The sequence below is a fragment of the Procambarus clarkii genome, chromosome 49 (assembly GCF_040958095.1).
Source record: "Procambarus clarkii isolate CNS0578487 chromosome 49, FALCON_Pclarkii_2.0, whole genome shotgun sequence".
Taxonomy (NCBI): Eukaryota; Metazoa; Arthropoda; class Malacostraca; order Decapoda; family Cambaridae; genus Procambarus; species Procambarus clarkii.
Genome location: NC_091198.1, coordinates 10425330 through 10452444, shown reverse-complemented (window position 1 = coordinate 10452444; position 27115 = coordinate 10425330). Strand labels below are relative to the sequence as shown.

Here is a 27115-nt window from a genome sequence, read left to right as displayed (position 1 = left end):
GATCAAGGGGCGGCGAGAGGAACCGAAGCCGAGGTATCGGACGCAGGTGGTGGTGGTGCCCGCAGGCCGTCTCTGACCCAGGGCGACGCCAGGGTCAACCCGCCAGAAGGCAGGGAGCATTCAACCAACACGCCAACGTCCACCTCTTTTTTCCAACCGAAGTTACTTTATTTCGTCATTGTAAGCGCCAAAATGACTACCAATTGACGCTTGGTAGAAGCCAAGGGACAGCTCTTATTGGCAATTGGAACTGTCCGCCTTGCAAGCTTTGTCACGAGGGTGACAGGTAACAATTGTTGGCGGAAGTCGAATATACCCTGAAGAGATTCATTCATGGCTGACGTCGGTTTGACCCCGACAGAGGAAGGTCCCCTAAGATTTTCAGGAAAACTATCATGGCTGTGTCTTTCCGTGCTACGGGCGTCTCCGATAAAGACTGTATTTTTTATATATATGTTTCAGCTTACATTCCGGGAAATATTTGACGCCCTAAGGAAAAATATCCCAGGATTTTATGAGTTGAGGTTCAGTAGGGTTTTTTCTTTACGCTTCGAGTACAATATTTTTTTGAATAGACTTCTTCCTGTTGCCCCGGCTGTCATTACCTTTAACGCCGCCCCCCCCCCCTCCATGACCACCTCCCTCTCCCCCCTCCAAGACCACCTTCCTTCCCCTCCAAGACCACCTTCCTTCCCCTCCAAGACCACCTCCCTCCCCCCCCTCCAAGACCACCTTCCCCCCCTCCAAGACCACCTCCCTCCCCCCCCCCTCCAAGACCACCTCCCTCCCCCCCTCCAAGACCACCTCCCTCCCCCCCTCCAAGACCACCTCCCTCCCCCCCCCTCCAAGACCACCTCCCTTCTCCCTCCAAAGCCACCTCCCTCCCCCTCTCTATGACCGCCATGACACACACACAGTGTGTATGTGTATACATCACACACACACACACACACACACACACACACACACACACACACACACACACACACACACACACACACACAATATATCTGGACCAAAGAGCCAAAGCTCAATCCCCGCAAGCACAAATAGGTGAGTACACACAGTTCTGAAGAACTGCCGCGATGAAGAAGGATTTCTACTCCGAGTAAGAGTCTGCTGGGTCTTGCTCCCCACCAATGGCCCGTCTCCTAACTCCCAGTCTGCTGCTGCTGTCTGCGGACGGTTCCTTCAAGGAGGCGACCAGCTCGACCGGAAGCAGAGACTAGGAGTGACCCGGGCGGAATGAGACGGAAGGAATGCCAGGAAGAGAGGTAATGACCCTGTAATGTCATCACTGTTGATGATGACTGTGACTCGAGTGTTGAGTTGTGAAGGACTGCTAACTGCCTCCTACTTCAAGTCACTGCTTGAACTAGTGCTGTTGCCAACACGGTGAACAGGTGAAACAGGTGCTTCTTCTGAAGCTCATGATTAATTATTCTAACAGGTATGATGTTGACACTGTGGACAGGTGCCGTCACTGTGGCAGGTGCCGTCACTGTGGACAGGTGCCGTCACTGTGGCAGGTGCCGTCACTGTGGGCAGGTACCGTCACTGTGGCAGCACCCGTCACTGTGGCAGGTGCCGTCACTGTGACAGGTGCCGTCACTGTGGGCAGGTGCCGTCACTGTGGCAGGCGCCGTCACTGTAGGCAGGCACCGTCACTGTAGGCAGGCACCGTCACTGTGGGAAGGCACCGTCACCGTGCAACCGTGCAACTATGCATCTATGTTGGGAGAGACATGGTAGCTATTCCCAGCAGCGGTACAGGTGATGAACACGTTACAATTCGAGGTAGCGTCCTAAACGATGACCTCTCCCTGCGTCATGTACACAAAACAAGCCGTGGTTCCTTCCCCATTGCGTCAGGTACACAAAAGCCTTGACGCAGTGTGACACACCTTCCTGCGTCACGCACAAAGAGCCCCTTACCCTTGTCACAAAGCGCGGAGCACTTCCTTACAGCGCTGTGTACATCCGGGGTTGTACACGCGTTCCCTCACTGCGTCGTGTACACTGAGGGTTGTACAGGGCAGGTGGTCCACAAGGCCATTAGAGACAGGGAGGGGGACGGGGGGTGGAGACCGACGTACTAACAAAGCTCACCCCCCCATGCTAACTACCCCCCACATGCAGGGCTCTCCCCCCATTCAAGGTTGACGCTGCAAGGCTGCATGGGGTGGGCCGTCCTGCTGTTTGCCGGACCAGCGGGAGACGGAAGGAGGTAAGGAGGTAATTCACTACTTCTGAGAGACGGGGTAGGAGTCACCTAGCCCCTTAGTCACCTTGTGAAGACTTAAGGGGATCAACGTCCCCGTGCCCCGGTCCAAGCATAGACCTCCTCGGGATGGGGGTGAGGGACAACCGTCATGGTCTGAGAGTAACCAAGATACGAAATAAGTCACGGAAACACTTTCCAAACCTCTATATCTTTTGACAATCTTGGGGGTCCTTGTTTGACATATATTAAAAAGGTTTATGAGCTTCGCAACTTCACAATCCAAAGGTTGTTGACCAAACCACACACTAGAAGGTGAAGAGATGACGTTTCGGTCCGTCCTGGACCATTCTCAAGTCAATCCAAAGGTGTTATTTTTATAAGCAGCAGTGTATAATTGGCCTGTACTAGGCCACCTCTTGGTACCAATTCAGTAGATTATTAATGAAATAAAGAATTTCCTGTATGTTGCTGTTGTTGTTATAGATTCAGCTACTGGGAACAAAAAGTTCCAAGTAGCACGGGCTAAGGTGAGCCCGTAGTGGACTTACCTGGCACAGGAGCGGGGCAAGTAGCACGGGCTAAGGTGAGCCCGTAATGGACTTACCTGGCACAGGAGCGGGGCAAGTAGCACGGGCTATGGTGAGCCCGTAGTGGACTTACCTGGCACAGGAGCGGGGCAAGTAGCACGGGCTATGGTGAGCCCGTAGTGGACTTACCTGGCACAGGAGCGGGGCAAGTAGCACGGGCTATGGTGAGCCCGTAGTGGACTTACCTGGCACAGGAGCGGGGCAAGTAGCACGGGCTATGGTGAGCCCGTAGTGGACTTACCTGGCACAGGAGCGGGGCAAGTAGCACGGGCTAAGGTGAGCCCGTAGTGGACTTACCTGGCACAGGAGCGGGGCAAGTAGCACGGGCTATGGTGATCCCGTAGTGGACTTACCTGGCACAGGAGCGGGGCAAGTAGCACGGGCTATGGTGAGCCCGTAGTGGACTTACCTGGCACAGGAGCGGGGCAAGTAGCACGGGCTATGGTGAGCCCGTAGTGGACTTACCTGGCACAGGAGCGGGGCAAGTAGCACGGGCTAAGGTGAGCCCGTAGTGGACTGACCTGGCACAGGAGCGGGGCAAGTAGCACGGGCTAAGGTGAGCCCGTAGTGGACTTACCTGGCACAGGAGCGGTGCAAGTAGCACGGGCTAAGGTGAGCCCGTTGTGGACTTACCTGGCACAGGAGCGGGGCAAGTAGCACGGGCTATGGTGAGCCCGTAGTGGACTTACCTGGCACAGGAGCGGGGCAAGTAGCACGGGCTATGGTGAGCCCGTAGTGGACTTACCTGGCACAGGAGCGGGGCAAGTAGCACGGGCTATGGTGAGCCCGTAGTGGACTTACCTGGCACAGGAGCGGGGCAAGTAGCACGGGCTATGGTGAGCCCGTAGTGGACTTACCTGGCACAGGAGCGGGGCAAGTAGCACGGGCTAAGGTGAGCCCGTAGTGGACTTACCTGGCACAGGAGCGGGGCAAGTAGCACGGGCTAAGGTGAGCCCGTAGTGGACTTACCTGGCACAGGAGCGGTGCAAGTAGCACGGGCTAAGGTGAGCCCGTTGTGGACTTACCTGGCACAGGAGCGGGGCAAGTAGCACGGGCTATGGTGAGCCCGTAGTGGACTTACCTGGCACAGGAGCGGGGCAAGTAGCACGGGCTATGGTGAGCCCGTAGTGGACTTACCTGGCACAGGAGCGGGGCAAGTAGCACGGGCTATGGTGAGCCCGTAGTGGACTTACCTGGCACAGGAGCGGGGCAAGTAGCACGGGCTATGGTGAGCCCGTAGTGGACTTACCTGGCACAGGAGCGGGGCAAGTAGCACGGGCTATGGTGAGCCCGTAGTGGACTTACCTGGCACAGGAGCGGGGCAAGTAGCACGGGCTATGGTGAGCCCGTAGTGGACTTACCTGGCACAGGAGCGGGGCAAGTAGCACGGGCTAAGGTGAGCCCGTAGTGGACTTACCTGGCACAGGAGCGGGGCAAGTAGCACGGGCTATGGTGATCCCGTAGTGGACTTACCTGGCACAGGAGCGGGGCAAGTAGCACGGGCTATGGTGAGCCCGTAGTGGACTTACCTGGCACAGGAGCGGGGCAAGTAGCACGGGCTATGGTGAGCCCGTAGTGGACTTACCTGGCACAGGAGCGGGGCAAGTAGCACGGGCTAAGGTGAGCCCGTAGTGGACTGACCTGGCACAGGAGCGGGGCAAGTAGCACGGGCTAAGGTGAGCCCGTAGTGGACTTACCTGGCACAGGAGCGGTGCAAGTAGCACGGGCTAAGGTGAGCCCGTTGTGGACTTACCTGGCACAGGAGCGGGGCAAGTAGCACGGGCTATGGTGAGCCCGTAGTGGACTTACCTGGCACAGGAGCGGGGCAAGTAGCACGGGCTATGGTGAGCCCGTAGTGGACTTACCTGGCACAGGAGCGGGGCAAGTAGCACGGGCTATGGTGAGCCCGTAGTGGACTTACCTGGCACAGGAGCGGGGCAAGTAGCACGGGCTATGGTGAGCCCGTAGTGGACTTACCTGGCACAGGAGCGGGGCAAGTAGCACGGGCTAAGGTGAGCCCGTAGTGGACTTACCTGGCACAGGAGCGGGGCAAGTAGCACGGGCTAAGGTGAGCCCGTAGTGGACTTACCTGGCACAGGAACGGGGCTGTATTTGTGATATCCTGTAATGTTGAAGTCGTTATGGGGTCTTTAAGGGTTCTCCAGGGGAGGGGGGGGGGCTTTCGCGAAGAGGCGAGGTGGGGTTCTAGACATGTCTAGGTGTTGAGCCGGAAATGCACCAGGTGGGTATAAGTTATCAGAGACGTTACTGTTGTGCCTGGTGCTACTATGTGGGTGTGACACGGTGGCATCTGGCACAACAGATACCACCTCAAATTCAGAGGTGATATATATTGTAAAGGCAAAGTAAAGGTATAACATTAGAGTGGTAAGACATGTGCACACCATTAGCATTCGATTACTGCAGATCAGCACTCGATCCCCGATGGTTCAAATGGTTGGCCACTATTCCATCCCACAATCCTATTCCAGATTCTTCGCCTCGTTTCTTTTCCAGATACTGTACAGTCGTATTGGTTAAGCATTTCCTCTTCATAATTACCTTTTTTTCATCTAAAGTAGAAAAGCCGTTCAGACACTTGAACAATAACTTTAATCCTAGTAATAGATACATTTAACAAACACACACACAAACAAAAACAACCACAACCACACATGCTTTGCAAATGCGCAAAAATATAATTAATTTTTTATGAAAATTATCATTTTTTCCAATAGCCTTAATTTGTTTAAACTTCTCAACTCATGAGTTTATAACAATAAAAAAATACACATTAAAGTGTCAGCTTCGGCAATGAACTCCTTCAACACTCCACACCATCGGAAACGGTGTCCGGGCGGACAGCACGGTAGACACGTGATCCTGTGGTCCCGGGTTCGATCCCGGGCGCCGGCGAGAAACGATGGGCAGAGTTTCTTTCACCCTATGCCCCTGTTACCTAGCAGTAAATAGATACCTGGAAGTTAGTCAGCTGTCACGGGCGCTTCCTGGTGTGTGTGCATGTGATGTGGAAAAAAATTGTAGTAGTAGTAGTAGTAGAAACAGTTGATTGACAGTTGAGAGGCGGGCCGAAAGAGCAGAGCTCAACCCCCACAAGCACAACTAGGTGAATAAAAGGCAGATTTATGCTTCTCTTGTTGATGGGTACTGAACCTATCCTAACCTATCCGAGAGAACACGTACAAAGACGTGTTTCTTTCACTAAACTACCTCAATTTAGGTTGTGGTGAGGTCATGCTCAGTCATGTGACAACAGGCAGGAAATGGTTGTTTAAAAAATCTCGCATTTTGGCGAGCATACGTCATTAAGTCGAAAACTTTCGCAAAACAAATGCAAGTAGTGTTATTTACGCCACAGAGCTACGTTTTCTGGGCAAGGGGGAGCTCTACGGCGCGGAATACACTACTGATGCAAGTATGAAGGTTTTCACGGTAACAGTAATATACATTACTTGAGGGAAAGGAATCAGTTTATTAACATAATGACAACTCAAGGATCTCAAATACAATTCAAGAATAAATATTTACTGTAAGAGATACATACAGCTTCCTGAAACAGACAATCATGTTGGTGGACATGTAGGTTCATGCAGTGGGGGGGACACATGTTGCTTTCTTCAGGGGGACAGGTGTTTTTTTCATTCAGGGGGAACATGTAGTTTCTTGCACAGAACACGTGTTGCAGGCCCCGTGGTCCTACAGTCTTTCAGTTCCATGGTCCTGCCACTCTGCTCTGTGGTCCGCGGGCCTTGGGCTTGTGAGCATACATGCACATCAGTATTTGTGAAAAATATACACCTGTTTGTGTGTGATAGCCATAATATTCTAAACTCGAGACCCCTCAAGATGTGGGATGGGGAGTGAGTAGGTGGTGGGGGGTGGCGACTGTGAGTAGGTGACAAGGGGTGGTGGCCACTGTGAGTAGGTGACAGGTGGTGGTGTCGACTGTGAGTAGGTGACAGGTGGTGGTGGCGACTATGAGTAGGTGTCAGAGGGGGGGGGGGGGGTGGCGACTGTGAGTAGGTGACAAGGGGTGGTGGCCACTGTGAGTAGGTGACAGGTGGTGGTGTCGACTGTGAGTAGGTGACAAGGGGTGGTGGCGACTGAGTAGGTGTCAGAGGGGGGGGGGGTGGCGACTGTGAAGGGCGTGAAGGTGATTACCATGAATGACTTACAAGGGCAGGGATGGGGAGGGAGGAGGAGGAGATGACGACTTCATAACTAGTCGAAAACATACAAACAACCTTACCATCATTAGGCTCCTCGGCCCAGTAACACACGCAACAGTTACGGGCCGGTCAAGAACGGAACAGTTGTGCTTCAGCTATTTGAATACAGGAACACGTGGGTTATCTTCCTGCAGACGCTAAGAACAGATCTTATCAGGTTTCATTAGGGTGAAACTCTAATGAAACGATATCATATATATAACGATATCGTCTGGGGGTCGCATACTGCATAAAAGCTAAATCCGGTTTAAGAATAGTTGACCTGCTTAGCTTGTCCAACTTGTGACTGTCCTTGTCAAAAAAAAAAGACAATGACAACAACAACAAAAAAGCTTCGCTATCACCTTCAAGGATAATTGATTTTAAAGATCCAAAAATAAAATCTTTGTTTAACAAGTTAACCTTGTAACTTCTTTCTGAATTTCGTCCAAATGCTTAATGTAACAGGTGAACTAGTCAAGGTTTCACTGTAGCCAACGGGTTTCTGTCTAACTTTTGGTTATCTGCGTACAAGCTCCACCGCCGGGATCTATCTTGAGGTTATCTTGAGATGATTTCGGGGCTTAGCATCCCCGCGGCCCGGTCCTCAACTAAACCTCCTTTTTGTTAAGACCCCCCCCCCCCAGGAAGCAGCCCGTAGCAGCTGTCTAACTCCCAGGTACCTATTTCCTGCTAGGTGAACAGGGGCCATCAGGGTGAAAGGAACTCTGCCTATTTGTTTCCGCCTCCGCTAGGAATCGAATACGGAACCTTAGGACTACGAATCCCGAACGCTGTCCACTCAGCCGTAACCAAGTTCTCGTGCGGGTCTCTCGTCCTCATGAGACCCACAATAACCTCAGACAGTCCCCGAATGTGATGTCTGTGAAGACCTTCCCTCGTTGTGTGACATCTCCGGGGGAAGATACGCACAACTGATGGCTTCGATGTCACTTTAAGGGAGGGGGGGGGGGTCGGACTTCAGGGGTGGTCACTATAGTAAGCGTCTTGACTCTCGGTGTTTAGTGAAAGACTTTATCTTGTGATATCTCACTACTGGGTCTCCAGAGATCACCACGCATACTGTCTGCTCTCCCACACACACTGTCTGCTCTCCCACGCATACTGTCTGCTCTCCCACGCATACTGTCTGCTCTCCCACGCATACTGTCTGCTCTCCCACGCATACTGTCTGCTCTCCCACACACACACTATCTGCTCTCCCACGCATACTGTCTGCTCTCCACAATCTATCCTCGCATGCTACCTGTATAATTTTCCGCTACTGCATCTACGTTGCTACTGCCTCCACCTGCACCATCTACTCCTCCACCCTGCACCATCTTCTCCTCCACCCTGCACCATCTACTCCTCCACCCTGCACCACCACCACCTCCAGCTGACCCTCTTGCAACCCTAGTGACACTAAGTCTAAGACAGTGGTCTGAGTAATGAACAGAGTTACATTGTAAACAAATAAAGAATACAGTAATGCATTTGTTCCTTGTTAATTTTAAGAAGACAGGAACCTGGAGATATACCAGGAATATATTGCCACTTTCGAATTAAAGTATTATTAGCAGCCCCTAAACTACCCCTAAACTAACACAAAATATTATTTTTCAACCTTTAATAGTACCAGTTCCCATAATTGAAATAGAAAACGAAGGACTTTTATTTTTCCTCCCTGCACTTTTTGGAGTACAGAAAAACAAAATTAAAACACTTCGATGGACGTCTTCCCTTAACAGAGCAAACAGGACACTAGAATACATTCCCTTTTGATGGTGTTTACCCAGAGACCACACACACACACACACACACACACACACACACACACACACACACACACACACACACACACACACACACACACACGCCTTTAAGAAACAGCTGGAGAAAGATTTCGAATGTTTTGATAAGGTGATTTTTTCAAGGGCAACTTTAACAAATTTAAGGTTATTCTTGAACAAAAATTGTAAAGAAATTTAGTTGTGTAAATTCTATTTACAAAGCACATCTTTATTGTTGGTTACCTTTATCCTCCGAGCTGACCAGGGGGAGATCTGGGGGAGATCTGGGGGAAATCTGGGAGATCAGAGGGTCTTTTAGTCTGTGATTTATAAGTGAACATTAATTGTGAAATGCGCTATATATTTCTATTTAGTGTCTACCAAGTCTAAGATGGTGCAAGGTGACAGGTGACGATGGAACAAGATGACAGTAGAGCAAGGTGACAGTGGAGCAAAGGTGACAGTAGAACAAAGGTGACAGTAGAACAAAGGTGACAGTAGAACAAAGGTGACAGTAGAACCAGGTGACAGTGGTGCTGTCAGCCCAAGTAGCGTTGCAACTTGATCTTACGGTATTCAGACACACTGGAAGAGTCTTGAACACAGTTCACTACTAAAGTATACTCTATATATACACCAAGAGGCAAGATATACACACCTCGTAGTGTATATACCAAACCTGTGATATACCATCTTGCCTATAAATATCAACTGATGTGAATCGTCCGCTATTTGCCGCCTTTTTCATGTAATACTGCCCTGTGATTGGCTGAGCGGTCAAAGGGAAAATAATTCTTTCACTGTCACTGGTCACAGCTTAGCTACTTTTGAGTCCGTCGGCAAGCAGTTGAACTATAACCTATATTTACGTCAATCCGTCATTTGCAAATTACGTAATCTGGCAACCTGCTAATTACAAGCTATATATATATATATATATATATATATATATATATATATATATATATATATATATATAATATTGTTTTTAGAGAATAATGAATGAGATTAGCATACATTAGGGGGATTAAAAATAACAAATTAGTTTATTAATTCCTTGGTAAGGTGAAGATATTAATAAGAAGCTCCAAGCTGGCACTCCACATGACTGGGTTTTATGGTGTTTTGGTGCCAAAATGTTAAAGTTTGTGGTCATGAGAGTGCCATGCATGAGAGCCTCCGTAAAGTAACACTCAAGTTACGCAATTTGTATAAGAAATGGCATTACGATAAGTCACTATCGTAAGAGGTCACTGTCGCATGTACACGAACTAGGTGGCACAGATGGGAAGTAAATGGACAAGTGTGGCACAGATATATTTAAAAAAAATATATATTATCAGGATAGTGAAGAACTTGAATATGTTAAGAAGTGACGTCACGAAAATCAACTCCATTCACAGCTTTAGACGCTCGTATGACAGAGCCCTCAAGAGGAAACTAGATTTATTCCTCCAAGGAGTGCCGGACCAACCGGGCTGTGGTGGGTATGTGGGCCTGCGGGCCGCTCCAAGCAACAGCCTGGTGGACCAAACTCTCACAAGTCAAGCCTGGCCTCGGGCCGGGCTTAGGGAGTAGAACAACTCCCAGAACCCCATCAACCAGGTATACAACCCCCGTCGATTTAAGAGTTGAAAGGCGGGACCCAATAACCGCAGCTCATCTCCTGTAAAGTACAAATAGGCGAGTACGAGCAGCAAAAGATCACCGAGTACCAAGACATAGACACCAAGCCGAAGGCGGCTACACCACCACAATTACCACCCAGATGCTACACCCACCACCACTACTACTACTACTACCACTACCAGTCCCCCCACGGGACGCTCATTCATGCCCAGTCAGAATGGAGAGATGTGTGGCGGGTGTGGCCGAGCGCTGCCCCCCGGCCCCTTGCCCCAGATACGTCAGCTGACTGGCCGCCCCATTCATTCACAGAACCAGTAGCACGCTCATTCATTCACAACCTCATCTCATTCTTACTACAGTGAGATGCTGGCGCATGCGCGCGGGGCAGCTCACTGCGCTGGAACGCCGCGCGAGAATTTGTCGGTCATTACTATAATTTTCAGCCTTTGTGGACAGTAATGCCGGTGGGAATTTAAATACTTTGTCTTCTTACGACGGCGAAGAAATAATTGCTGAATTCCGTAACGATTTCTTCACTGTTGTTTTTCTGAAGCGGAGTTTTTTTTGTTATTTAGTTTTTCAACTCTGGTAATGGAATTTCACGATTCAAATGGTGGTGTTGTGGACGTCTTCACGGGCTGTTATTTCCACAGTGGAGAGGACATTCAACAGTGGGGGGGGGGGGGAGGGAGGGGGGTCCATTCTGGGTGCTGGTAGTGTTGGGTGGTAGTGTTGGGTGGTAGTGTTGGGTGGTGGTGGTGTTGGGTGGTAGTGTTGGGTGGTAGTGTTGGGTGGTAGTGTTGGGTGGTAGTGTTGGGTGGTGGTGGTGTTGGGTGGTAGTGTTGGGTGGTAGTGGTGTTGGGTGGTAGTGTTGGGTGGTAGTGTTGGGTGGTAGTGTTGGGTGGTGGTGGTGTTGGGTGGTAGTGTTGGGTGGTAGTGTTGGGTGGTAGTGTTGGGTGGTGGTGGTGTTGGGTGGTAGTGTTGGGTGGTAGTGTTGGGTGGTAGTGTTGGGTGGTGGTGGTGTTGGGTGGTAGTGTTGGGTGGTGGTGGTGTTGGGTGGTAGTGTTGGGTGGTAGTGTTGGGTGGTAGTGTTGGGTGGTAGTGTTGGGTGGTAGTGTTGGGTGGTAGTGTTGGGTGGTAGTGTTGGGTGGTAGTGTTGGGTGGTAGTGTTGGGTGGTAGTGTTGGGTGGTAGTGTTGGGTGGTAGTGTTGGGTGGTAGTGTTGGGTGGTAGTGTTGGGTGGTGGTGGTGTTGGGTGGTAGTGTTGGGTGGTGGTGGTGTTGGGTGGTAGTGTTGGGTGGTAGTGTTGGGTGGTAGTGTTGGGTGCTGGTAGTGTTGGGTGGTGGTAGTGTTGGGTGGTAGTGTTGGGTGGTAGTGTTGGGTGGTAGTGTTGGGTGGTAGTGTTGGGTGGTGGTGGTGTTGGGTGGTAGTGTTGGGTGGTGGTGGTGTTGGGTGGTAGTGTTGGGTGGTAGTGTTGGGTGGTAGTGTTGGGTGCTGGTAGTGTTGGGTGGTGGTAGTGTTGGGTGGTGGTGGTGTATATTCAAGTAAAAAACAACTGGATTACGATCTCCACACTGTTATTTAATTTCATTAAACCCTTCAGACCTGCCGGGCATGAGGTACCTGGAGCTTGACAATCACTTTATTACCTCTCGTGTTCTTGAGGATATCCTCGTAATGCCCCTAAAGTTCGCCAGAGCAGACTACTTACTAATCACATGACCTTGTATAAGACCAGCTATCCTCTGATATGGTGATTTTTTAGTGTCAAATAGCTAGCTATTGACACTATAACTCTTCATATCGTCTATGGTAGTTATATAAAGGCCACGTGAAAGTGTTAAGTTGCGAAGTGGTTGTGGTGAGCACAGGTAAGTTAGGATTAAGTCTTAAGTCTTATGTCTTAAGTCTTAAGTCTTGAGTCTTGAGTCTTTATGGCCTAACTTATCACCCTGTATACCTGCTGTATTTTATTTTTTTGTGCATCATTGACGTTTATGATTTCAGTCCCTCGGTGTGTTATTTATATGACTTAGGAAATAAGGGGAGCAATGATCCTGGGACCTTTGATTGATGAAGATTATGCCACCCAAGAGGTGGCACGGGCATGACTAGCCCGTAAATCCTGGGACCGTTGAAGGAACCCACTTATAACATTCTTCCAGTTTGACATCTCTCTCATTGTGACCCTCTGTTTTCTAGCCGGCAGGCACTCCTTGCCCAGTTCATTATTCCCTCAGTTATCATAGATTCTCTCTCGGTTTTACAACACATTCTCTAAAGGGGTGGTGGTGGGGGTGATAGTGGTGATGGTAGGGGTGATAGTGGTGATGGTAGGGGTGATAGTGGTGGTGGTAGGGGTGATAGTGGTGATGGTAGGGGTGATAGTGGTGATGGTAGGGGTGGTAGTGGTGGTGGTAGGGGTGGTAGTGGTGATGGTAGGGGTGGTAGTGGTGATGGTAGGGGTGATAGTGGTGATGGTAGGGGTGGTAGTGGTGGTGGTAGGGGTGGTAGTGGTGATGGTAGGGGTGGTGGTAGGGGTGGTAGTGGTGGTGGTAGGGGTGGTAGTGGTGGTGGTAGGGGTGGTAGTGGTGGTGGTAGTGGTGGTGGTAGGGGTGGTGGTGGTAGGGGTGGTAGTGGTGGTGGTGTCAATTCTGCAGCCAGACCGTTATCTCTACAGCTGACCTCAGGAACAGGTTTATCAAGCTATCGCAGCCTCTTCCTCCTCCTTCTCCTCTTCTTACTAAGCTTGCAAGGTATTGCTTCGCTGAACTTGCAACTGGTTAACGAGATGCAGCGCTCGGAAGGTATCGTTATATTTGTTATGGCTCTTGCATTATTCTAAGAACATTCAGAACGGCGGGGCTAGGAGCCTTGCTCGACTGCAATAGCGTCTAGGTGAGTACATCTTGGTGAGTATTCTCACACACACACACACACACACACACACACATACACACACACACACACACACACACACACACACACACACACGCACGCACACACACACACACACACACACACACACACACACACACACACACACACACACACACACACACACACACACACGCATACGCACACACACACACACGCACACACACATACACACACATACACACACACACACACACACACACACACACACACACACACACACACACACACACACACACGCACACACACATACACACACACACACACACACACACGCACACACACATACACACACACACACACACACACACACACACACACACACACGCACACACACACACACACACACACACACACACACACACATACACACACACACACACAAACACAACAGATGGAATGCATTAGGGAGTGATGTGGTGGAGACTGACTCCATACACAGTTTTAAATGTTGATACGATAGAGCCCAATAGGCTCAGGAATCTGTACTCGTGTTGATTGGCAGTTAAGAGGCGGCACCAAAGAATCGAAGCTCAACCCACCGCAAGTACAACTAGGTGAGTACACACACAAAAGAAAGGTGGTCAGATACCTGTAGAATCAAGAGCTCAGAGCTCGATTCTACAGGTACAAATAAACGAGTACAGGACTAAAGACTAATATAAAAATTATCAATGAAGGAAGAAAATAGGATTGAAGAAAATAGACATTGGGAAATGGCCAGTGATAAAATTGAGAGGAGTCAAAAAAATACCTGGATGGAAAAAAATTTTTCTTCAACAAAACAAATCATTAGAAGTAGAGACAGTGGATTGAATCCTGTTACAAATAGGAAATAGGAAAAATGAGAAGAGAACTAAGAAGACTGGGAGGGGAGGTGTCAGGGGGGGAGAGAGGTGTCAGGATGAAGGAAGAGGAGGAGGCTAGATTAGATATATATTTAAGGATAAATATTATAGAATGAGATTCAGTAAAGAGCATGAAAGGAAATAAGAATTTGTAATCAGACGCAACAAGGTGATTAGCGACAAAAAATAATAAAAATTATATATTGCAAGGATTAATTGAAGTAAAAATGATTCCGAAGCAAAAATTTGTTTTAATTTTTGTTAACATGGGATAACAAGAGAAAAGTTGAGACAGATGAGGATTGTAAATTCTCCAAGATCACAGAGACAACTTGTAGAGTTGGTCCGGGAAATGGTTTCTGAATTTCAACTCGAGTAAGTGTAAGGTGATGGAAATGGGAACAGGGGCCAGAAGACCAGAAGAACCCTACACAGTGATAGGAAACAACCTTCCTGTAACGATAAGAAGAATACCTTGAGGTTATCTTGTGATGATTTCGGGGCTTAGTGTCCCCGCGGCCCGGTCCTCGACCAGACCTCCATCCCCAGGAAGCAGCTGACTAACTCCCAGGTACCTATTTACTGCTAGGTAACAGGCCATCAGGGTGAAAGAAACTCTGCCCATTGTTTCTCGCCGGCGCCCGGGATCGAACCCGGAACCACAGGATCACGCGTCCAGTGTTCTGTCCGCTCAGCCACCGGCTCCCTCAATCCTTATCCACGCTTGTGTGTGGATATAACACAAAACCCAACAATGGAAACACACACAAATAGGATAACATCAGCAGCATACTCAACACTAGAAAAAGTCAGAGCATCATTCAGAATCCTCTTGGGGTCCAAGAGCTAAGAGTTCGATCCTGCAGGCACAAACAGGTAAGTAAGAATAGGTGAGAACACACTCTGCTTACACCAACATCACTTGTTCTTTCTCGCTCCAATAACCAGACAAGTTTGGTCTCCAGGGGTCGCCACCCCCCACACTACACACCAAACATTCTCCTCGCTACGACCTGCCAACTATACCTCCTCCTCCTTGCTACGACTCTCTATCTACCTCCTCCTCCTTGCTACGACCCTCTATCTACCTCCTCCTCCTTGCTACGACCCTCTATCTACCTCCTCCTTGCTACGACCCTCTATCTACCTCCTCCTTGCTACGACCCTCTACCGACCTCCTCCTCGCTACGACCCTCTACCTACCTCCTCCTTGCTACGACCCTCTACCTACCTCCTCCTTGCTACGACCCTCCGTCTACCTCCTCCTTGCTACGACCCTTACGACCTCTCCCACCATCGCCTCACACCCGCAACAACAGCTACAACTGCTCTAGAGAACAACCATGGTCATTATAAACACGACCATGACGACCGAACTCCACTACGACTTCTACTACAACTCCCTCCCACTACGACCCCCTCGGCTTCAAGCTGGGGGCTGGGGAGCTACAGCACGACTCTTGCAATATACATCACAACGGCTCAGTTGCAGCAGTATTCTAGTACATCGTTTTTTTTCTGTCGGGATTCATGCAAAATAGATCGTGAAGTGCATTGTTTGACATGTATAATACAGTACTCGTCGTGGAGAATACATCACACATACAACGGAATATTCTATCACTCGTTTATAATAACGAATGTCATGCAGTATGAGCCATTGTAAATATATCTTTCTTTATCTAATGCGCACATTACTGTTTTGCTTCGGTATATTGCACACGCGCGCGCACGCACACGCACGCGCACGCACACGCACGCACACACACAAAAAATAATTAAAAAAAAATAGTAGACAGTTGATTGACAGTTGAGAGGCGGGCCGAAAGAGCAAAGCTCAACCCCCGCAAGCACAACTAGGTGAATACAAGTAGGTGAAAATCCACACACACACACACACACACACACACACACACACACACACACACACACACACACACACACACACACACACGAGAGGCAGCTAGCATTTTAAAGTACACACAATCATAAGAGAAGCTGGGTCCCAAGAGCTAAATTTATCTCAAGCACACGCCACACGGGCTGACCTCCTCCCACCCATCCCACCGCCTGAATCCACAACTGCGATTTTTTTTTTTAAGTTAGAGTAACAAACGTCATAAATCCAACCTTCTATGAAAAATAACGGCTCACAAATATCTACGTTTTCTGTGCTTGGGACTCGGTAGGTTAGGTAGGCTGCTTGGGTTCGAGGACTTCTTTCATACACTCGCAGCATCTTTCACTCACTCCCGTCCCCAGCATCCTCCACTCTGCCTGATTGCAGGTAGGCCTGAGCTCCGCTAGTCAGCCCCTGCCTGATCACTCCCTAATGATTCTTGACTCCTTTAAGTACACTTAAGCTGTGTTCTTATTTTTATTCTTGAAACTTATTCTTTAAACTCGGTAAGAGCTACGTCTTTTCTGAAGCGGAGCCCTCTTCTTCTTCTCTGTCTTCATCCCTGCATCTTTACTGAAGAGGGCTTCTTAACTATATTTCCCTGGAAACACAAACCGAAACTGTCTCTATTTTCCGCTTGTTACAACTTGAAATAAAGTTGTTACATCTTGGCTTAACGTGTTTATGACGTATTAGAACGTTGTTACAACTTGCTATATTAGTTGTTATAACTGGTTAGGAGGTGTTAAAACTTGCTCGAACGTTGTACCAACGTCGTAGTTTCGGTGTGTGTTTGGTGGGTTTTCCTTCCTGCATTTTTTATTGAAGAGGGTTTACTTTCATTTGCCTCCAGTGAAGGCCTGGCCCGTATATTTTTATTTAGATCAAAATTTTATCGTATGTTCTACTTTATTAGATTAAGGGGAACCTCCAGAGAAGGACAACAATTTTACTAGTGATGTGTATATATATATTGAAGGTTCAAACTGAAATACAAGGAACGAATGTCGTAAATCAGGTGACGAGGGCTGAAACTCGAGGAACAAGTAGCGCTATCGGGTTATATGAGGACAAATGGAATCTGAACACCAGAGTCCCTCGAGCTCAATATGAACTTGAGAGAGAGAGAGAGAGAGAGAGAGAGAGAGACACTCTGGAGGCAAGATCCCAAATATTAAGGGATAAGAGGATGGAATCCGATTTGTGTGTGTATTGGGGGGAACTGGGCGGCCCCTCTAGAGTTTTGAGAGTATTCATGACTTAATACCCTGTGGGAGACAAGTCTGAGTGGGAGAGAGAGAGAGAGAGACAGGCCAGATACAACGTCTCTGGCACCTCCGATATGAAAACATAAAGAAGGACTCTGACAGACATAACTTCGTGTATGTGTGACTTAAGAGAGAAATTGCTAATCGAAAATACCGTCATAGAGGGCTTTTAACGTTCACTATATCTTTCAGAGAAAGAGGAAATCATGGTAACGGGTTATAGTCATGAGATTACATGTAATGTTATAAGGGGAGTTCTTGGGTGATAATTTTGGTGTGGTGGGGCAAGGGGTGGGTGAGGAGGTGGGGCAAGGGGTGAGATGCCGAGCTTGCTTGAGCACTGAAGCTTCGGCGACTAATCTGAGTATTTAGTGGGCCATTTTTGGTAAGCAGAACTGGCGCTGTGGGATGAACCAAACGTTGAGTTAAGGGGCCTAAATGAATGCATATTCACTCACCTGTCAGTGATTACGGGGACAGTTAGATCTAGCTAACTCCTGATGCCCCGCCTGCTCTCCTTATTGTACCTGTTGCGTTAGAATTGCACTATTATGATGTCTGAATTCTTCGTCGAATCTTTCCTAAACGTTGTGGGTGGAGGTGGCTTCCACAACTTCTTCTCAGTACATTCCACTAGCTGACCCCCCCCCCTCTCTCCCCTTTTGCAGGGTACGAGTATATTCTAATGTTTCTTCAACTCGTTTGTGCTTCAACTTCCACTTATTTCCTCTTGTCCTACTTTATCTCACTTAAAAAAATGGATGTATTTGTCTACCTTGCCTGTTCTTTTCCTCAGTATCTTGTATGTTGTGATCAAATCTCCTCTGGTTCTTCTTCCCCTCCCCCCCCCCTCGGGGTTATGAGGTAGAGTTCCCTCAAGCTGTCCTCATAGTTTAACCCTCTTAGCTCTGGCACAGCATGTTGCAAACCTCTGTAGTTTATCAAATGTATTTTTTTGTTTTACAAAGTGCAGATTCCAGGCCGGTGCTGCATATTCCCCCGGGGGGGGGGGGGGGGGGGTGTGGAGGGGGGTCAGAGGTCGTGAGAAAACTGTGTCGTTACTTAACGTCGTTAATCAAACGCTTCAGTCCCGTATCTCCGGGTATCGACACCTGCACCATGAACAAGAAATAAATTCAGTTGAGTGAACCGAGCAGCATCACACGCCTTCCGAACCCCCATGCCCACCCCCACCCACCCCCTCTCTCCCCCACCCTTCCTCCCTCTCTCCCCCTCCCCCCCTCTCTCCCCCCCCCCCCTCTCTCTCTCTCCCCCCCCCCTCTCTCTCTCTCTCTCCCCCCCCCCTCTCTCTCTCCCCCCCCCTCTCTCTCTCTCTCTCTCTCTCTCTCTCTCTCTCTCTCTCTCTCTCTCTCTCTCTCTCTCTCTCTCTCTCTCTCTCTCTCTCTCTCTCTCTCTCTCTCTCTCTCTCCCTCCCCCCCCCTCTCTCTCCCCCCCTCCCTCTCCCCCCTCTCTCTCCCCCCTCTCTCTCTCCCCCCCCTCTCTCTCCCCCCCTTCTCTCTCTCTCTCTCTCCCCTCTCTCTCTCTCTCTCTCTCTCTCTCTCTCTCTCTCTCTCTCTCTCTCTCTCTCTCTCTCTCTCTCTCTCTCTCTCTCTCTCTCTCTCCCCCTCTCTCTCTCTCTCTCTCTCTCTCTCTCTCTCTCTCTCTCTCTCTCTCTCTCTCTCTCTCTCTCTCTCTCTCTCTCTCTCTCTCTCTCTCCCCCCCCCTCTCTCTCTCTCTCTCTCTCCCCCCCCCTCTCTCTCTCTCTCTCTCCCCCCCCTCTCTCTCTCTCTCTCTCCCCCCTCTCTCTCTCCCCTCTCTCTCTCCTCTCTCCCCTCTCCCCCCTCTCTCCTCTCTCCTCTCTCCTCTCTCCTCTCTCCCCTCTCCCCCCCTCCCACGTATATCGTTATGTTTCACGACTCAGTATGTGTCGTGTGTCAGTATATGTACTACACGTCATTACACGTGTCACTTAACAGTATCTCTCACCTGTAAATATGTGTAACATGTCAGTTTGTATCATGTGGGTATCTATCACATGGTACTATGCACCCATGCCTGTATGGTGCATAGTATCATGTGGATATCTATCACATGGTACTTTGCACCCATGCCTGTATGGTGCATAGTATCATGTGGATATCTATCACATGGTACTATGCACCCATGCCTGTATGGTGCATAGTAACCCATGGGGCGCCTGACACCTGGGTGGACAGCGCTTCGAACTCGTAGTCCTGAGGTTCCAGGTTCGATCCCCGGTGAAGGCGAAGACAAATGGGCAAAATGTTTCACTCTGATGCCCCTGTTACCTAGCAGTAAATAGGTACCTGGGAGTTAATCAGCTGCTACGGGCTGCTTACTGGGGGATGGGGGTGTAACAAAAAGGAGGTCTGGTCGAGGGCCGGGCCGCGGGGACGCTAAGCCCCTGAAATCATCTCAAGATAACCTCAAGAAGATATAGACCACTTAGCCAAATAAACGCCTTAATTAGAAATTTTGACATATTACAGGCAGAGCCGGTCGGCCGAGCGGACAGCACACTGGACTTATGATCCTGTGGTCCCGGGTTCGATCCCGGGCGCCGGCGAGAAACAATGGGCAGAGTTTCTTTCACCCTATGCCCCTGTTACCTAGCAGTAAAATAGGTACCTGGGTGTTAGTCAGCTGTCACGGGCTGCTTCCTGGGGGTGGAGGCCTGGTCAAGGACCGGGCCGCGGGGACACTAAAGCCCCTAAATCATCTCAAGATACATCTCAAGATACATCTCTAGTATGATGAGTAGAATTTGAAACTTTGCAGACATCAGTGTGTAATGCTTTACAATATAGTATTAAGGACATATTGTTGTTTCGATTATTTTTAGGAGATTGGGCTAGTCTCAGAGTCACCAGGAAGTGACTTTGGGGTTCCTTATGACACCATGCCATGCTGTACGTGTTTGATTAGTGCCGATCATGACCTGGTCATGTTGGGCACATACCCGACAGTAATTACAGTTTAAAGTTGGGCTTGCACTAGTGGTCTGACCTCGGACAGCCGGCCAGAAATACATTAATTTTCATACAAATAGATTAACCCCATTCTGGGGAATAATGTCAGTCTACAGGCATACTATCAGTATACTGTTTGGTTGACGTATGGGTCGTTGATGGAGGGGGTTGATGGTATCGTAGTTAGGGATTGGTGGGGGGGGGATTAGGGGTTAACTTGTTTGACTGTAACCACTCTGTACACCTCCAGTCTGCCTGTGGTGGTGGTGAGGATTAGCCGGTCATAAGTTGGTGGTGATTGTAAGGCCGTGCTGGTGGTGGTGGTGATTGTGGTGGTGGTGATGGTGACTTGTAATTCATCCCGCATTAGACTTTATCATCCTTGCCACCTCCCATCACATAATATTTCCAATGCTCTCCACCCCCCCCTCTCCACCTCACCTCCACCCCCCCCCCATCTCCACCTCTCCTCCCCCCTCCCCCCCCTCTCCACCTCACCTCCCCCCCCCTCTCCACCTCACCTCCCCCCCCCCCCATCTCCACCTCACCTCCCCCCCCCCCCCCATCTCCACCTCACCTCACCCCCCCCCCCCCTCTCCACCTCACCTCCACCCCCCCCCTCTCCACCTCACCTCCCCCCCCATCCCCACCTCTCCTCCCCCCCTCCCCCCATCTCCACCTCCCCCCTCCCCCCATCTCCACCTCCCCCCTCCCCCCATCTCCACCTCACCTCCACCCATCACCAACAAAGCATAAGGCTTCCGGGCATAACGAAGGATCCTTAAATTTGAATCACCCTTGTGCAGCTAAGCTCTAATTATAGCACTTATAACACTATAACACTATAACACTATAACACTATAACACTTATAACACTTTGTTCAATAAACTGTTACGAAGATTGTGTTGTTAAATAGACGGCCACGCAGGTGTAGAGGCCTTGTCACGCCTGTTAGCAGGCTGAGAGCTGCGCCCAGTCAATCCTCCCCGACCAGTACTCGACCGAAGAAATCGGTCGAGTAAGGATCGCGGACGAATGTGCTGCTATCACAGCACTGTAGCCCTTCGCTCTATGCCACAAGAAGGTCAAATATATCAGTTTCAAAATAAGATATCATTCGCTCCACAGTCGTTGACTGATACAGAGCAAGATACAGAGGCGGAACTGAAAAGATGCATTTTTAAATAGTATTGAAATGTTAAAAATTACAATGACAGCTGATTGTATGACAATGATTGTATGTCAATGATTGTATGACAGCTGTTTTGCGCAAGTGATAAGAGGACATTAAAAAGCAGCCTGAAGCTGAGAACTTGTTTAGTGGGCTTTTTTGTGTGTGTTCTTGGTGATCCGCTCCACTGACCTAATTGGTAATTTATTCCATATATTTGCTATTCACTAGAAAACAAAACAATTATTTTTGTTTAATTCGAGATGCCCTGGAGCCAAGTCCAGCTCCGTCTTGCCTAAGTGACATTTGAGTGCTTCTTGGTATAATAATTATATAAAAGAGGACGCTATAATGACCTCTTAATTATAGAGAACGTTTGTATTAACTTGAGAAAATCAGGAGGAGCGGTGAGTAGGATTCGAACCAAGGACTCGAGTATCGAATCCACCCCACCGGCTACAACTCATGTTCATTCGGATACACCAAGTTAAGGAGATTTCTTTTGTGCGTGTATTAACGTGTTTGTTCATTTGTTTTGAGTTTGCTTGCTCTCTGCAAACAGGTTTTAAAGCCTAGTACTGAATCCTTTTTTTATTTTCAAATGTGGGATAAAAATTTAAAATGTAAATCATCAATATTGGAAAATCCAGATGGAATAAAGAGGAAAATAAAACTCTCTTTCAGGCTTAATCTAAAAAAAAAACCTCGGGTTTGTAATGTTTGAAATATTACCGCCCGCCCGACGCCTCCGAGCGTCGCCACCGCCCGCCCGACGCCTCCGAGCGTCGCCACCGCCCGCCCGACGCCTCCGAGCGTCGCCACCGCCCGCCCGACGCCTCCGAGCGTCGCCACCGCCCGCCCGACGCCTCCGAGCGTCGCCACCGCCCGCCCGACGCCTCCGAGCGTCGCCACCGCCCGCCCGACGCCTCCGAGCGACGCCACCGCCCGCCCGACGCCACCTAGCGACGCCACCGCCCGCCCGACGCCTCCGAGCGACGCCACCGCCCGCCCGACGCCTCCGAGCGACGCCACCGCCCGCCCGACGCCTCCGAGCGTCGCCACCGCCCGCCCGACGCCACCGAGCGACGCCACCGCCCGCCCGACGCCTCCGAGCGACGCCACCGCCCGCCCGACGCCACCGAGCGACGCCACCGCCCGCCCGACGCCACCTAGCGTCGCCACCGCCCGCCCGACGCCTCCGAGCGTCGCCACCGCCCGCCCGACGCCTCCGAGCGACGCCACCGCCCGCCCGACGCCGCCGAGCGACGCCACCGCCCGCCCGACGCCACCGAGCGACGCCACCGCCAGCCCGACGCCACCGAGCGACGCCACCGCCCGCCCGACGCCTCCGAGCGTCGCCACCGCCCGCCCGACGCCTCCGAGCGGGGCGCAAGCTTCCCGTCCCACCTGTAAGACGGCCGCGGAGACCAGAGTCATCTGGCATACCTAAATCCGGATGTCTTCAGGAGTGATCATTCCGGTTACCTGACACAAAGAAAACCTTTGCCTTCACCACCACCCCCTCCCCCTCTCTCTCCACCCTCCCCCATATCCGTGTCCCCTTCCCTGCTCCCAGCTTCCTCTATCCCCCCTCCTCTTCCCCACTCTACCCATACCCATTCCCCCCCCTACCCTGTGCCCCGTAGCGAACTAATACGCGGTACTGGAAGGAGCCCAAGGTCGCCATATCTCTGTACCGCTGTCCGAGTGCTTCATTCATGCATATTGGCTCCTTGAAAGCGGTGAGGAGAGAGAGAATCGGCAGGCAAAAAGTAGCCTTGAGTATAGCAGTGTTAGGGGGTGATTTTGTTTGCCCCAAAATATGCGAAGGGGGAGGCGGAAAGGCCACCCCGGGTGGAGGGAAATGAGGGAGGGGGGGGGGGTGTTGACAAGGGGTGACTGGTCTCACGCTAAGTAATACACCTGTGTTATCTTTTGTGTGTGTTTAAATAGCTGTGGCCTCCAGGAGACGAGGCGTAGACACCCTTGACAAGGTCTTGACACCCTTGACAAGGTCTTGACACCCTTGACAAGGTCTTGACTCCCTTGACAAGGTCTTGACACCCTTGACAAGGTCTTGACACCCTTGACAAGGTCTTGACAAGGTCTTGACACCCTTGACAAGGTCTTTACTCCCTTGACAAGGTCTTGACACCCTTGACAAGGTCTTGACACCCTTGACAAGGTCTTGACACCCTTGACAAGGTCTTGACACCCTTGACAAGGTCTTGACACCCTTGACAAGGTCTTGACACCCTTGGCAAGGTCTTGACACCCTTGACAAGGTCTTGACACCCTTGACAAGGTCTTGACACCCTTGACAAGGTCTTGACACCCTTGACAAGGTCTTGACACCCTTGACAAGGTCTTGACACCCTTGACAAGGTCTTGACACCCTTGACAAGGTCTTGACAAGGCCTGGGACACCCTTGACGAGGCCTGGGACACCCTTGACGAGGCCTGGGACACCCCTTGACGAGGCCTGGGACACCCCTTGACGAGGCCTGGGACACCCCTTGAGGAGGCCTGGGACACCCTTGAGGGAGTCATCGTCGTCGTCCTCCCTCCCACAGTCACTGCCCAACCTGTCCTCTCAACTAGTACGTCTCATTTTTGTTCATTACGGTCGCCAACGTATAAATTACAGAGTACTATGGGAAAACCATCGGCTTTACCATAAGGCAAATATCCACCTTTTTTATGCTTTGGTAGGTTAGGTTAGGGTTTTACAGACTTGCCTATCAGACTTCCTTATCACACTTGGCTATCAGTACATACCTATCAGTATCTGTGTGGGGGGGAGTGAGGTCTAATTTATTACGCCTTCCCTCCATGCTAGCATTATTATACCTGTTGCGTGATAATTTGGCTATTATGTCGTTCGAATTCTTCGTCACATCTGGCCTTAAAGTTGAGGATGTGTTTATGAGCCAGATGTAATTAATAGGCTAAAAAAAAGTATAGACCTATTCCCTCAGGTTTTATTTAGTGCTCACTATCTCGGTTATAAATGATCAAGTCGTTCAGTAATTCTTTAAAATACAAAATAAGTTCAAAATAAATACAAAATAAATACAAAACGCTTAAATGCTTCTGAAGAATTCCACTCGATCAATGCGAGGCAACTATCCAATCTTGGCCTGCAATTAATCAATATAGACCTATGAGAAGCAAGACCTGTGCTTCTCCAACCCTACAAACCGTCGAAGTAGTTGGGCACCATTCCTTATTCCGCCTCATTATTACGACTATAGAGCACTGGGAAGGGGTCAGGATTAGGATTTGGGATGGGACGGAGGAAAAGGAATGGTGCCCAACCACTTGCACGGTCGGGTAGTGAAGCCTTGACCAGTTTAATAGTTCTAAATTCTTGTTTATCCTAATACTTGAGTGTGCAACCCGTTCTCGCAAATTCGTAAAGTCAATATTGACTTATTAACTACGTGCATAGGTGATATACTAAACATAATAGATACCCTTAAAAAGATTCATAGAAAACACCGACCTTACCTAACCTTGTTAGTATCTTAAGATAAGCATCTTATTGCTTCGTATTTACAATTATTACTTAACCTATACCTATTATAGGTTAGGTAATAATTGTAATTACGAAGCAATAAGATGCTTATCTTAAGATACTAACAAGGTTAGGTAAGGTCGGTGTTTTCTATGAATCTTTTTAAGGGTATCTATTATGTTAAGTATGTCACCTATGCACATATTTAATAAGTCAATATTGACTTATTAAATTTGCGAGAACGGGTTGGAGTGTGGCACGACCCGACGCCTGCCTGTACCATCAACAGCAGTCTAAGATATTTACCTTCGGTGCAGTTCGGTAGACTTGAACCCTCGTCTCTCGGGTGCAAGATAACCACGATCTCTGACCTGTTTCATCTGCTCTTGTCTCGAAGACGTCGCTGACAGCGGCGGTTGACGGTCTCCTCAAGCACGTGGTGTATGCTGAGAGACACAGTATATCCAAGTATAGTATGACCAAAAGGTATACTGATTAAGAGGCCTTGTTGGCTAGCCTTAAGAAATATGATTAGTCATGAGAGAAACACAAGGTTTCTCTGTCAGTGCAAACCAACCACATGGGCTGGACGGTAGAGCGTCATGCAGGTCGGCGTTCAATCCCCGACCGTCCAAGTGGTTGGGCACCATTCTTCCCCCCCCCCCCCACTCCGTCCCATCCCAAATCCTTATCCTGACCCCTTCCCAGTGCTATATAGTCGTGATGGCTTGGCGCTTCCCCCTAATAACTCCTCCTCTGTCAGTACAAAGATGAATAATGACTCGACAATGTGATTGGGAGTTATTATGTTCATTATACATGATACCAAGGTTCAGCAGGCCTCGAGGTAAACCATAGAATGACTTTCAGTATAATTGTAAACTGGTTTACTGGATCGTCCTTCGTTTTAACGAAGGACGTCATTAAGGACGTTTTAACGAAGGACGTTTTAACGAAGGACGTTTTAACGAAGGACGTCATTAAGGACGTTTTAACGAAGGACGTCATTAAGGACGTTTTAACGAAGGACGTCATTAAGGACGTTTTAACGAAGAACGTCAAACGTTAACGTTAACGTTTAACGAAGCGTAAAGTTTTAAGTAACATGCCTGACGGGCGTACAATAATTATTCATTTTTAAATATATTCTGAAAAAGTACTTATATACGGGAAGTTTAATGTACTGACTGTCTCCAACCTAATGATGCTTCTACTGTCTCTCACCTCTCACTACCCTCCCTACCCCCCTCACCTCTCACCCTACCCCCCTATCCTTACCTCTCACTCGTGTCCTACCCCACTTCTCACAGTTTCCTTCACTCTCCATTCACCGTTTCCCTATCCTCTCTCCCTTTTTTTTTTATTTAGGGATAGCTGATAGACTAACTTTTCCTTGTGACTATATATAATAGAGAGTTCATCTAAGGTGGGAGAGAGAGAGAGAGAGAGCACGGGAGACATCTCCCGTCACGCAGGGTGCAGTCGCACCTCCACAGATCTCCAGTATCAGCTAATGATTCTGGTAATGGCTCATAAGGGCCACCACTTACGGGCTATTCATGCCCGTGCCACCTTTTGGGTGGCTTAATCTTCATCAATCAATAAGGTGGGAACCTCGACCCCAAAATGTATTTTGTTTTTTACGGAGCCATTGACCCTGTTTTATGCTTACGTGAGTTTATGTCTAACACCATCACACTTAAGTTCTCCTCTTCTGCTTCCCCTTCTTCCCCCCTCTTTCTACCCTCGTCCCCCCCCGGCCCTCCTTCCCCCTCTCGATAACAGCCTCCCCTCCCCCCCCCCCCCCTCAACACGTCCGACAGCTCAGATAACTCAGGAACACGTTAGCGAGGATGTTGTTCATTAATGACAGGATACGCGTTATCTAATTATTAGCGAGACATTCCCCGAGAGCCGCGAACGAGGGCCAGGTATGGCGAGAGTCGCTCCCTCTCTCTCCCTCACCTGGCTCCTGATTGCCACCTTCGACGCTTCCCCTGGCCTTGGGATCTTGAGCGGTGC

At 49.5% G+C, this 27115-nt stretch overlaps 2 protein-coding genes across 2 annotated transcripts in view; both read left to right on the top strand.

The window, feature by feature from the left end:
• Positions 1 to 27115, top strand: part of LOC123763305 (general transcription factor 3C polypeptide 3) — a 627296-nt gene that overhangs the window by 108222 nt on the left and 491959 nt on the right. The window lies entirely within an intron of this gene.
• Positions 1086 to 26162, top strand: LOC123763409 (uncharacterized). The gene is made up of 3 exons (XM_069303195.1): positions 1086 to 1108; positions 22330 to 22985; positions 25924 to 26162. Exons 1-3 carry the CDS (start codon positions 1086 to 1088, stop codon positions 26160 to 26162), a joined length of 918 nt encoding a protein of 305 aa, XP_069159296.1.